Here is a 12,161-nt window from a genome sequence, read left to right on the forward strand (position 1 = left end):
TGTTTTTCTTCTCTTTTGCTTGCTTCGTTTTGTTCGAAATGTCAATTGACAGTTGAGTGCAGCACAGTGGGATAAGGTGATATGCCAAAAACAAATGTACTGTAGTTAAAACTACATTTTTGGTTTAATTGTGCTAATATGCCATTACTTACATATCATGTGCTACAACCGCTTTGCGGTCTTGGCCTGCTGCAGCAGAACTCGGAAACGGTCCCGAGCCGTAGTCCGCCAATCCGTTATCCCGGCCTTGATGGCGGATGATTCTACGCCATCCTCCCACCTCAATCTTGGTCTACAATACCTTGGTTGGTACGCTCCCTACACCTTTGTTAGAACAGCCATTTGACAGCAACGTTTGCTGGATCTGTGTGCGAAAGAGACAGCTCGCTGGTTTTGTTCTCGCCTTGAAAACGCAACAGCGGTTGTTGTCATCTTGTGCTTCGATCGAACAAAAAAGTGGCCGGGCTGGCGCTTACGGAACCCATCGCGTAACCATTTTATCATTAAGGCCAACAACGCCATTCCACCAGGACCGGGGCACATTCGTAAGTGTATCCACGACACGGGTGGCTAGTTTACCAGCGGAAGTGGAAGTTCTTATTGGTCGCTTCTCAACCACCGTCGTCGAATGCGATCCGGACGCGTCGGGGCTTGGGCTGGGGAAATCTTAAGCGTGTTTCTGTGAACGAGCGCGTGTGTGCATTTGCCTGGGTTAAGGTCAAAATAAGTTGGCGCATCAGGAATCAGGAACAAAGAGGAAAAGATTCCTAAGTGCTGGAAAGTAGTTTTTAGAGGCGATTCAGGCGTGTTCTGTGGCAAAAGAGTCGAAATTACGCATCCACCACCAACACACACAAACGTGCACGCACTCACTCACACGCACACACATACATACGCGGTTTGAGAGGTATAAAAACAGAAAATACGCTAAAATGGTAAAACGTAAACCACAGGCTATGATCGATTCGGAGAGCAGCAGTGATTCGGAATCTGGTTCGGATCTCGATTCGGTAAGTGTACAACAACAAGTTTCGGTAAAAAGGGGCGCAAAGATTGATATTCTGGCTCCGTTTTCCACACTCTCTTAGGAGCTGCTTTCATTGGCCAAGAAGAAGAAAACAACCCGTCTTGCATCCGCATCACCGAATCATGCCAACCACCACAACCGATCCGGATCTGGATCGGATTCCGGGTCCGGGTCCGGATCCGACTCGGATGATGATGATGACGATGACGAAGAGGAGGAAGCATCCGGCTCGGAAGCGATGGCAAAACGCAAGCGAAAAGGTGGCAAACCGACATCCTCCTCCGAATCGGAAAGTGAGCGTGATGGAGAAGATCGGAAACGAGGCAATAACGCCACGGCACCACAGCAACCATCAGCAGCACCACAAGCAGCAGCAGCGGCAGCAGCATCCATCAACAACACAGTGCTCGGTGGTGGTGGATTAAAACGTAAACAACCGATCGATGAGGGCGATGGATCTGAACCGGAAGAGGGTCAAGTATCGTCCGATTCGGAGAAAACGCGGCGAGGGACCGGAAACGCGACCGGAACCAAACCATCGAGTGAAGACGATTCGAGCGATGGCAATTCTAGCGACGACAGTAGTGGCAGTAGTAGTAGCAGCAGCAGTAGTAGCAGCGATTCAGAATTTAACGATGGGTACGACGAAAACCTGATGGGTGATGATGCGGATCGGGCCCGCCTAAACGCACTGTCCGAGAAGGAGCGTGAGACGGAAATTTTCAAACGTATCGAGCGGCGTGATGTGATGAAAACGCGCTGGGAAATCGAGCGGAAGCTGAAGCTAGCGAAGCGGGCGGAACGGGCCCGGGACAGACAAGCACAGCCCGAACGCAAGAAGAAAAAGAAGGAGAAGAAAAAGGCACAGAAAAAAGCGGCCGCTGCAGCGGCGGCGGCGAACGCGGAACGGGAGCGTAAGAAGGCGGCGGCGGCAGCGGCGGCCGCTGCACAGACGGCAGCCGCTAATGCAGCTGCGGCGGCAGTGGCCGCTGCATCAGCGAAAGCAATGGGAACTGGAGCGGTGGGAGGCGACGGGATGTCCGGTCCGGGTGCGATGGATACGGGCGACGTGGGTAGCGGAGGAGGGATGGGCCGGGCGGATAGTCCTTCTTCGTCTCCGGAGAAGAAAAGCGATGATGGTAAGTTACGCTCTACCGGGTCATTCAGCTCCTGTGGTAATATAAATTTAAATTTTCTTTTTCCAGTATCAAGCGCCTCGGAATACTTTGACCCGAAGGAACGTTCGAAGGAGCGTAAAAAAACGGTAGAAATGAATCGTACCGACGACAAGCGGAGCAATGCGATGGCAATGTTGAAGGCGAAACGTGAAGGCAAAGCAAAGCGGGAAGAGGAGGAAGCGAAACGGGAAGCACAGCGCAAACAGGACGCTAGCCAACAGGAAGACAAAGAAGAGCTATCGGATGTACCGGGCGGAAAGTCCCAGATGAAGCTAAAAGCGTCCGACATCTACTCGGACGATTCGGGCAGTTCGGACGATGAAGATGACGAAGGTGGCGGTGGGGGTGGTTCAAGCGAACGGGACAAAAAGGCACGCAGCGACCGGAGATCACGGTCCGGTGGTAGCGGGGACAGTGGAAGTGGCAGCGATAGTCGATCGTCCAGCGATTCCGAGGGCGAAGATAAGGAGAAAAAATCCGGCTCTGGATCTGGATCTGGGTCGGGGTCCGGATCTGGTTCGGGGTCTGGCTCGAGCAGTCGCAAACCGGTCGCCATCAGTTCGAACGCGGAACTGAACAAGCTGCGAATCTCGCGCCACAAGCTGGAACGGTTCATCAATTTGCCCATCTTCGAACCGACCGTTATGAATTGCTTCGTGCGCATCAACATTGGCAACAATCAGGGCAAACCGGTGTACCGGGTGGCGGAGATTATCGGTGTGGTAGAGACGGCCAAAATCTATCAATTTGGCCGCAGCCGAACGAACAAAGGGTTCAAGCTAAAGCACGGCAGCCAGGAGCGGGTGTTTCGGTTGGAATTTGTATCGAATCAGGACTTTTCCGACACGGAGTATCAGAAATGGTTGACGGTGTGTCAATCGACCGGCACACCGCTGCCGACGGTGGACATGATCGACCGAAAGCAGCGTGACATTAAGGAGGCGTCACAGTACGAGTTTAAGGATGCGGATATTGACCGGTTGGTGGAGGAAAAGAATCGGTTCCGGGCGCATCCAACGAATTATGCTATGAAGAAAACGATCCTGATGAAGGTAAGTGGTGTAGTGGTTGGGGGCTGAGGGTGTCGATGAAGCTATCTATCTTAGGATGGTGCGAATTTCGGAATCCATGGAGAGGGTTTTTTTGTAGATCACTTGAACAAGAAAGTGGTATAAAGGTGTGACCTAGTAGGTCGTGTTAAACCAAGAAAAAGTTGAGCTTTCTGGGCTAACCGCTTTTGGAGAACCTTTTTTAAACATTCTATGCCTTAGACGGAAGAGTATTTAACTGTTGGTGGTTGCAAATAGGTTAGATATTTATGTTTTTGGAAGCCATTTCTAAGATTTCAACATCATTGTTCCACTAAAAGTAGAAGAAATTTGCGTTGATCGTGATCATATCTCTTGGGAAAGCGATGCTACCGTCATGCTGTATATGTCCGATTATTTATTTATTCCTAAATATTAAGGAAAATATAATCAAATATCGTTGGGATACACTAGATGTTCAAAAATGTATAAACTGATTCAATAAATCATCTCTCTCTCCTTCTCAATTACAGGAGCGTGATGCCGCTCAGCTTCGCGGTGAGGACGATCTGGCCCGCGAACTCAACTCACAGATCCAGGAAATCGAAGAGCGTGCAAGCACACTGGACAAAAAGCGCAGCAGCAGCATTAGTCTGATCTCGTACATTAACGATCGCAACCGGAAGCGTAACGTGGAGGACGCCGAGAAAGCAATTATGGAGGAGAAGCGAGCTACGCGTGGATTAAAAATTGAAGATCCATTCACACGCCGGCAGACCCAACCCCGTATGTCCTTCAAGAAGGATGATAAGCGTGACGATACGCCTATGCTACCGATGCAAGCACCACCACCGCCCGGTCAGACAGGCAAGAAAAAGACGGACGAAAAGAAACCAAATCAGGGTGGACAGGCGGATAACAACCTTTACTCGCTGCATGATTTCGATATCGACCTGGAAGTTCCACTACCAAGTGCGTTCCCAACCCCTCTTTGGCTTGTTGTTGCTACTCGTTGCTAATATGCTATTTTCCTCCAATCTCATTTTTCAGTAAGCAGCGTCAACGTGCTCCCGAAACCGGTAGAAAAACCAGTACGAGAATCCGGCCCGAAACGATCACTCAATCTGGAAGATTACAAAAAGAAGCGTGGACTGATCTAGTTCGGACTTTGCCGGTGGGTTTAAAGCACGTACTGAACCACGGTTTAAACGAAACGGACACGGCACATCGGGGTTTTGGAGTTGGAACCTCCGGTACGGATGTTTGTCCCGTAATTGTACATTGATTATGTTAGTCACCCATTTTCACCCGTGAAGGCGTGTTTGTACCCACAGCTTTCATCTTCCATAAAGCCAGTTGCGTAGGAAAATGTCGTCAAACGTAAGAAGAACATAACATCCGTGCATGTTTTGTATGTTTTGTATGGGTATTATTACACGTATCGGAGCGTCGTATGATAATAGGAGGGACGATATGTAGGATTATAATTTATTTAATGCCTGTTTAGTTGACTGTATTTTTAGCTCATTTTTTGGAGTGTTTCGTTTCTTTTACCGTTTCCACATTACCTTTTCGGGGTGTCTGGGTAAGCGAGGAGCAGGTTATTTGGATGGGTTCTTGCATCGAAGAAAACGTGCACCCAATTCAAACACGCCTTTTCGGGCAAAATGCAAATGCTGCACCTAGACAAAGCAAGTAAGCAAAACAGCAACTAAGAATCAGGGGAAAAATTTAGCAAAAAAAAAAAAAAAACACTCAAGCAATTATAAGCGAGATACAAACTCGTATTGAGACACATTATTGTAGCGATAGGAATGGTAGTTACTACGCTACTACTATAGCACTCTTATAGTAGCCGTAATTGTAACGGGTAAATAAAGAATGGCGACAAATTTTGCGAACTCTGGAGGTGTACCACAAATCGAACGATTTTTTTTTGTTCTTCTGTTTGTGCTTACTTATATCTTATATATTTCACCAATTCGATACTTCTACTTTTGCTATGAAGTATGAAATTCTATTCAACTCCAAAGAATGTAATTTATAAAATAATTTTAGTGAAAAAGAATCAAAACTCTTAAAAAACCGACGGTTACAATAATGTTCATTGGGTAATTGCCACTTCAAACGTCACTTGGGCATTTTTTCCGGCACAAGCAATCGTTTATACGCACCACTCGGGGTGAGTTGATTACTTCGGTGTTTATGTGTGTATGCTGAAGACTCCTGCTCTTACTTTGTGAAAACATCCACAGTGAGCGGACGTGTCTCCAATCTCACTCCTCGCGTGTAGACTTTAGTGTCTGGGATATTCTTTTACCGTTTCAGGTAAGTTTCCGTTGTTAAGTGGTGCTGATGGACTTTATATTCTCTTCAGCACATGAATATTTTGTAAAATCGGGCACGCTCGTAGCATAAGAAAAAATAGAGCCGTTAGGTGAGAACGCATACCTCGGGCCCCCTGCACTGGTCGCGCGTGTATGCATGTGTGTGAGTGAGGGGATGCGCTCATCCGTGGATTTTCGCCTTAAATGGATATATATTTTATCGCAATTGAATCGGAAAGTGCGCTACCTTCGATTACCGCGGTATTATTATCGCTCTAGAGTGTGTCATGTTGTTATATTCCTGTGTATCATCGATGAGAGCGCGTGGTTTGGGATATACGGGGGGCACACATTCCTCGCATCATTGAGAAGTGAAGCAGAACCGGCATTATGTTTTAACGCCGGGGGCCTCTTACAAACTTTTATTTCTTCAAACTAGATACAAAATTGTTGTTTTTGATCTAACATTTTAATTTGTTTGCTGTCCACAGTTAAAAAGCTGTGCTAAAATTGTCCGTTTTTCATCTCCCAGCGAGTCAAGAAAAAAGCCATCAAAGGCGGCGTTTTTTTTTCTCTCCCCATAGTACGCGTGCATTAGTGTGTGCGTGTGTGTGTGTGTGTGTGTGTAGGCGCACTACGCCGGCACGGATGATGATCATCGTCTCCCGTACAGCCGCACACACCCATTTTGTGCCATTTATGTGTGTGTGTTGGTTTGGGAAGAAAAGAATCTGCAACATCGATAGAAAACAACACAACGAACGGGAGCGCCGGGTTTAATGAGCGAGAACGAACCTTGCATATGTGTGTGACTTTGTTAAATGAGAATTTGATCTCTTTTTCTCTCACCTGGATAAGAAGGTTAAAATTATCTGAGCGTTAACCACTACACACACGTGCTTGTCTGTATTCGAGGGTTCAATGGAAAATAGAAGAGAAAAGGGAGCGAGGGGAAGATAAGAAGTAAAGAAGAAGCTGTTTTCCGGTTCCGGTCGCTATGCTTTTCGTGCATATATGGCCTCGCTGTTGCATATGGGAAAAGAAGAATGAAAACACAAAGGATTCTTCCACGTACCCGCGTGTATGTGGAAAAAAGTTCAGAACCGTTTATTCATTTCGTTCGTTCGAATGTGTGTGTAGTGGCTTCTGATGTGAATGTGTGTCGCCGATGTTTGTGTGCGTGTGTAGGAGCCGGCTCCATCATCCAATCACACGCACACAACTAGCGCTAGCGGTGAATATTTGCACTCTCGCAATCTCTCTCTCACTCTCGTACACGCACATCAAGCAATCGCCGCTACCGTTGCTACGAATGCGCTGTCTCGCTCGGTTGTCGGTTTTATGGTTGGAGAAGCGAAGGCACAGACTAAAACCCTCCTCACATTTGACGGTACCGATCAGAGTATACTTTTCTTCCACTGACGACGGTAGGTTGTGTGTGGACGACAACTTCTGTTGAATTCCGCAATTGCAGTGTAAGTGCCTTCTCCCCCCAAGTAATATCCCTTCGAAATCGAAATTTTGAGGGGGGCGCGCACATGTTTTGCAAATCATTCTCGTCTGATTTCATCTTTCTTGTAATAGATAAATTATAATATTTACTTCTTTTCGGCTTCTTACAGTTTCCGGCGCGAGTGTTTTCCACGTTTGGAATTGTGCGACAAGAATCCCTCGAGTGTGTAAAAGGAACTTCGGCGCGCGCGTGCAAGTGTGTTAGTGTGTCTTTCAAGTGCGTTCGCTGAAAGGTTGTTGGAAGAAGTGTGTGACCTCTTCTCCAGGGAAAAAAGACGCTGTGTTGTTGGTGTGACACAGTAGATAAAACCCTCTCGCCTGGGTGTGGTGTGACCGGTATAAAAAAAATCGTAAATTAGTGCGTGCGTGCGTATTTGTGTGAAAGAAACTCATCTCACACCAGTGTCAGAGCCCTGTCGGAAAAGCCGGAAAAGCATCGCATTTTAAATTTTTAGAGAGATAAACGGACATCAGTAGAAGAAAAGGCAGAAAGCAACTACAATGGTGAGTAAATATGGTGGGTTTTGGGGTATGGAGTGTGTGTGTGTGCGTGAGTGTGGAGAGTGAAATTAGCAATTGGTGGTGTGTATGTGGTGAAAAGGACCAGCGAGAGAAAAGTGGGCGAAACTGTGTGCGTGTGTGTGATGAATTTATTTTAGAAAAATCGCCCTCCACACAACGATCAGCAGCGCGCGTCATCATAATGTTGCGGAATAAATTTGACAGGCCATGGTACAGTCATCGCTACTGTGTGTCATACGCCCAATTTTACACAACGCCAGCTATGCTACGCGCTACCACACGGCGGCGCACACACTACCAACACACTATATGGGAGGCCGTATGCGAGTGTGAGCGAAACGACCGAACACACTGCGTGTAGTGAGAAGGAACAGAGAAGGAAGTAAATAATCAAGCCGGCCTTTTTCAAACGAATCATCTCATCTGTATCTATCTCTCTCTCTCAAACGGGCACATTCGGCTCTCTTTTGATGAGCTCTGTTGGACGAATGTGCGTGTGTGTGGCTGTCAAATCAAAATCGCGTCAATGATCGCGAAAAACACCCATATTAGTAGTAAAAATGCTTCTCCATTCCCCCGCATTTCGCCTCACTAATAAGCATCGAAGAGCGAAAGCGCATATTTCGATTTTATGGATGTGTGTGTGCATGGGAAGAAGACTCCGTTGTATGAAGTGTTTGATGTTACAAGAGAGACATCGAGAGAGAGATAGAGGTACAAGACGAAGAGGAAGGGGTAGTACTTGGGGGTAGTTTCGTTGTGGTGTGTGACTGTACCACGTACGTACGTATCACCCCCCCTGTCCTGCTGCCAAGTCCAAGAGGGGAAAGGTGGCGCGAGCATCGATTTACCTTAAAAGGTAATACACCGCGCTTTCATGGAAAACGATGTCAGTAAGAAAGGGCGCCCCACGTCCAATATTATTGCGATATATTGATAAGTGTTATCACAGTTGACCGGAGGAGCAATATACTTCCCCCATCAAAATGGATTTGACTTCAATATGACATATATGTTCCAGTGCGAATGCACAATGATGATGATGAGCCGGAAAAATAGTATTTTTGCATCGTTGCGCGCGCGCGGCGCTTTCACAACACAGGCATAGACACACACACACATACACACAGGGAGCATTGGAAAAACAGAGCCAAATTACCATATATGGTCAAAGTTGTCAGCAATGATCGTGAGAAGTAGAAGGCAAGCAAAAGTCTGGCCGCGGTTCGACGGGGGAAACCGAATTCACTGTGGAATAATGATAAGGATAAGCGGAGCTCGAACGTTAGAAAGAGAGAGAGCGAGAGAGAGAGCAAAAAGGAAGAGATGTATTTTGGAAAGGACGTGCAGTGTCAGTGAGTCATTAGTGAATTTGCAGTGTACGTTTTTATGGAAATGTGTCAGATGAAGTGAGGCGAACAGTGTTTTACTTCGTCTCGCTCCTTTTTTTTGTAGGCGATGAGAAGTTTCCACTCACTCACACCAATACAGTTGCACACGATAGAGACGGGCTTTTCGATATGCGCTCGCAAAGAGAGAGAGAGAGAGAGAGATTGAAAGACCGGTTCGTGTTTTAATGCTTCAATATGCCGGGTTTTGCTTTCTCGTTTTGTTTTCAGCATACTTAACCACACGAATACTATGAAACGTTCTTCCATTTACTGTCTCTTTTTTTCCTGTGGTGCGTGGGCTCACTGAAGCGCGTTCTTTTGCGATAAACCGTGGTGAGTGTGTGGGTTTTTACTGATAAACGTCGGTCGCTTCCAGGTCTCTTTCTCACCCCCCTGCCCCCCTCCTTCCATATATTTGCGAAGGGTGGAACAGGGTGCAACAAAGGCGTTGAATGTTGTTTTTTCCACCTTTTTCTTTTGCAAGCTCGCCTAGCGCGCACCCCAAACGACAAGAGATGAGTCAACCTGTTCCCCGTTCTAGGGATGAAGGTTCTCCCCTCATACGAGCGATCGGGTGTGAAGAAGAACGAAGGAGTGTTGAATAAAAACCCATCTCCACATTCGGGTGGGGGGTTTGCTGTTGGGTGGTGGCATTCACCTCCCCACCCCCTCCATTACGGAGCATTTTTTCGAAGTACATTTGAAAAGAAGGAGATAACGGTGCCTTGGCGTGGCAGAAAATTATTGTTGGTGTAAAGCCGGTCATGCCACATACTACTCGAGGGAGAGATTTTTATTCTGACGATTCGCGTTGCACACCCAGCACGGGGATGATGGTCTGGCCGGAAACGGAAAACGGTGGTGGTGACGTACTCGACGGGGTTTTGCAATTCGCGCACCGAGTGTGTGGTGCGATGCTCTCGCTGCTGTCTGAAAATTGGTGAAGGCGTTTGAGAGTTGCACACGTTACCAACACACATCAAGTTGTGGTATCGATGTGTGACACCGGTATCATGGAATCATTTTTTTCTTTCTACGTCGCTTCATTGAGAATATATGTGTGTGTATGTGTACCGACTGCGGGACGGAAGGGAGCAAGGCCACGAAAAATATGTCCACATCGCAACATGGGACATTGGGGATGTTGATACGAAGATCATTGATCGAGTCCGTATAAGGAATTTGTATGGATAAGTTGCGAACAAGTTTTGACTCATCTTATATGAACTTAATTTCCCGTCAATCAGAGTTAGATAAGCCTCATTTTAATTGCAGTGAGCTAAAGACCTGGTGCTGTGGATGGAAGCACCGCTGGTTTTGAACGTAAACCGGCCGTTGCTCCCGTGCACCAAAAGAAGAACAACTCTTGATGTTGTAATGCCAATGAAGAAGATCAACAGAACAGAATTTGGAGTAAATCGACGAATTTAGCCTTAGAGATCTCTCGAAACTTTTATAAATGAATGAGAAAACAAACTCATTTCATTGAATGGGGACTCTCTAATGGCTTCAATCCAGAAACCTGTAATTTTGTAGGCCTCTTGATTTCCCAAACTCGCTAGTCGCCAATAATATAACCCCTGCCAGTTCAGTTGGGAAGAATCAATAATCTCAATGAACTTCCTCTTGAATTTTTTCCCCCGCTTTGTGTATCAATATGACGTATCGGTTTGGGACCGTTGTAAAATGAGTTGCTGCTTTGTCAAGTGCAACTTTTACAAAGATTGTCCCGTCCCGGTCCGGTTCCGATAAGATAAAAAGCGGCAAAAACTGTTCATGATTCATACAGCAGCAGACAGAGAAGAGGGGAGGGGATGCATGAAGTTGTTGAAAATAAATAAAAAACAATGATGAATTTGCAATTAAAAACCACCCTTAAACCGATTAGCTGTGTATGTGTATGTCACCCACCCCGTAAGACGAAGGAAAATATGCGTCGCGTTTTTATGAAAATTCCTTTTGGCCCTCGCCACTTCCATTCATTCTTCTGCATAGTTTTCTGAGTCAACAGCAGACCAAATTGTTTAGGATATTTAAAAACACAGGAAGTAAGGACACACAGGAGTGACCAGTCAGTGTTGTTTGTGTGGGGCATCCGCAAATGCTTGAGACAAACCACAGAATGAAATGGGGATTTTGTTGGGTCGCGTGCGCGTCCCGCTGCCGTTCGTTTTTTGGCTTTGGCGCTGAATCATCCACAAATTATATGTTTGACTTGGTTCGGGCTTGAATTGTTTGTAATCAGAGGTTGATGGGGTTGAGATTGTTTTTATTTTGACAGACGGATCTCTACTCTTCTTATCACTCTACAGTTGCCTAGTAGTGGGTGGTAATGGAATATAGCAACAAGCAGCATGTGCTCTGCTAGACCGTTCGTATGTCAGTTTATGTCGGGTGAGACTTCCGGTAGATCCTTCTTTCCCACTAGAGGGAATCACCGAAAAGGTAATATCGTCCTGTGACACACAGACACACAGATATGATGATAGTAAATTCTTCTCCTTCTTGTATGTTAGAAGGGGAAGTTAATGAAGAGTTTTGAGGGGAATTCAGTCACTGTGCTTTGGACCATTTTTAGGGGAAAATACTCATTTTCCCAGTGAGAAGAATCTGAGCGTTTTTCCTTTTCTGGTGGGGTGGAAGTTCGACAAAAAACGTTCACACAACTACACGTACGCTTGCTACGAAGGTTACTGATCCTTGTTGTACATAAATTAATGCGTATCATCATCTCCTGCTGCTGTTCTGGCTTATATATGCGGTCATTGACCCTCTGCTACGAGGAACACTTTCATTTTTTGGCATTAATCTTCTCATCTTTCCACCATTATGGAAGCGTCTGGTGAATCGGTGGTCGGTTCCTGATAACGATTGGATGAGGGTTCTTAAGTCTTTTGGGATGATTTTTAAATAAAATGAATGGCAAATTAAATCATTCGCTTGCAATAGAACTTCAACTAGAACTTGATCGAGATAAAACGCTTCTTAAGAACTTCCAAAGTTTTGTGGCAAAAAAGCTAAAATATAGGAAAAGAAAATTAGTTGGTTAGGATGTCAGAAAAGAGTCCTGAACACTGTACCTAAAAAAAAATGCATGCATGGACGTCCAGAATAGAGTTACAAGAAATATGTTATCAACCCGATCTTGTCTTCCTCTTCAAATTGAGGTAGGTTTT

General features: G+C 46.1%; 1 protein-coding gene across 1 annotated transcript; it reads left to right on the forward strand.

Annotated features, from left to right (window-relative positions):
- The first annotated feature begins 911 nt into the window (after positions 1–911).
- LOC126567875 (RNA polymerase-associated protein Rtf1) lies at positions 912–4,393 on the forward strand. Its single transcript, XM_050224217.1, has 5 exons — positions 912–1,010; positions 1,089–2,166; positions 2,233–3,257; positions 3,767–4,205; positions 4,284–4,393. The coding sequence occupies exons 1-5, from the start codon at positions 933–935 to the stop codon at positions 4,391–4,393; spliced, it is 2,730 nt and encodes a 909-aa protein (XP_050080174.1). The 5' UTR covers positions 912–932.
- Positions 4,394–12,161: the final 7,768 nt, after the last annotated feature.

This window comes from Anopheles maculipalpis, chromosome 2RL (assembly GCF_943734695.1).
Source record: "Anopheles maculipalpis chromosome 2RL, idAnoMacuDA_375_x, whole genome shotgun sequence".
Taxonomy (NCBI): domain Eukaryota; kingdom Metazoa; phylum Arthropoda; class Insecta; order Diptera; family Culicidae; genus Anopheles; species Anopheles maculipalpis.

What these genes read in the sequence shown, in the direction of transcription:
- LOC126567875 (XM_050224217.1), top strand. Translation starts at nt 933, where the DNA reads ATGGTAAAACGTAAACCACAGGCTATGATCGATTCGGAGAGCAGCAGT. An exon ending in CTGGTTCGGATCTCGATTCG is followed by an intron (nt 1,011 to 1,088) that starts GTAAGTGTACAA and finishes ACACTCTCTTAG; the next exon opens with GAGCTGCTTTCATTGGCCAA. An exon ending in CCTGGAAGTTCCACTACCAA is followed by an intron (nt 4,206 to 4,283) that starts GTGCGTTCCCAA and finishes CTCATTTTTCAG; the next exon opens with TAAGCAGCGTCAACGTGCTC.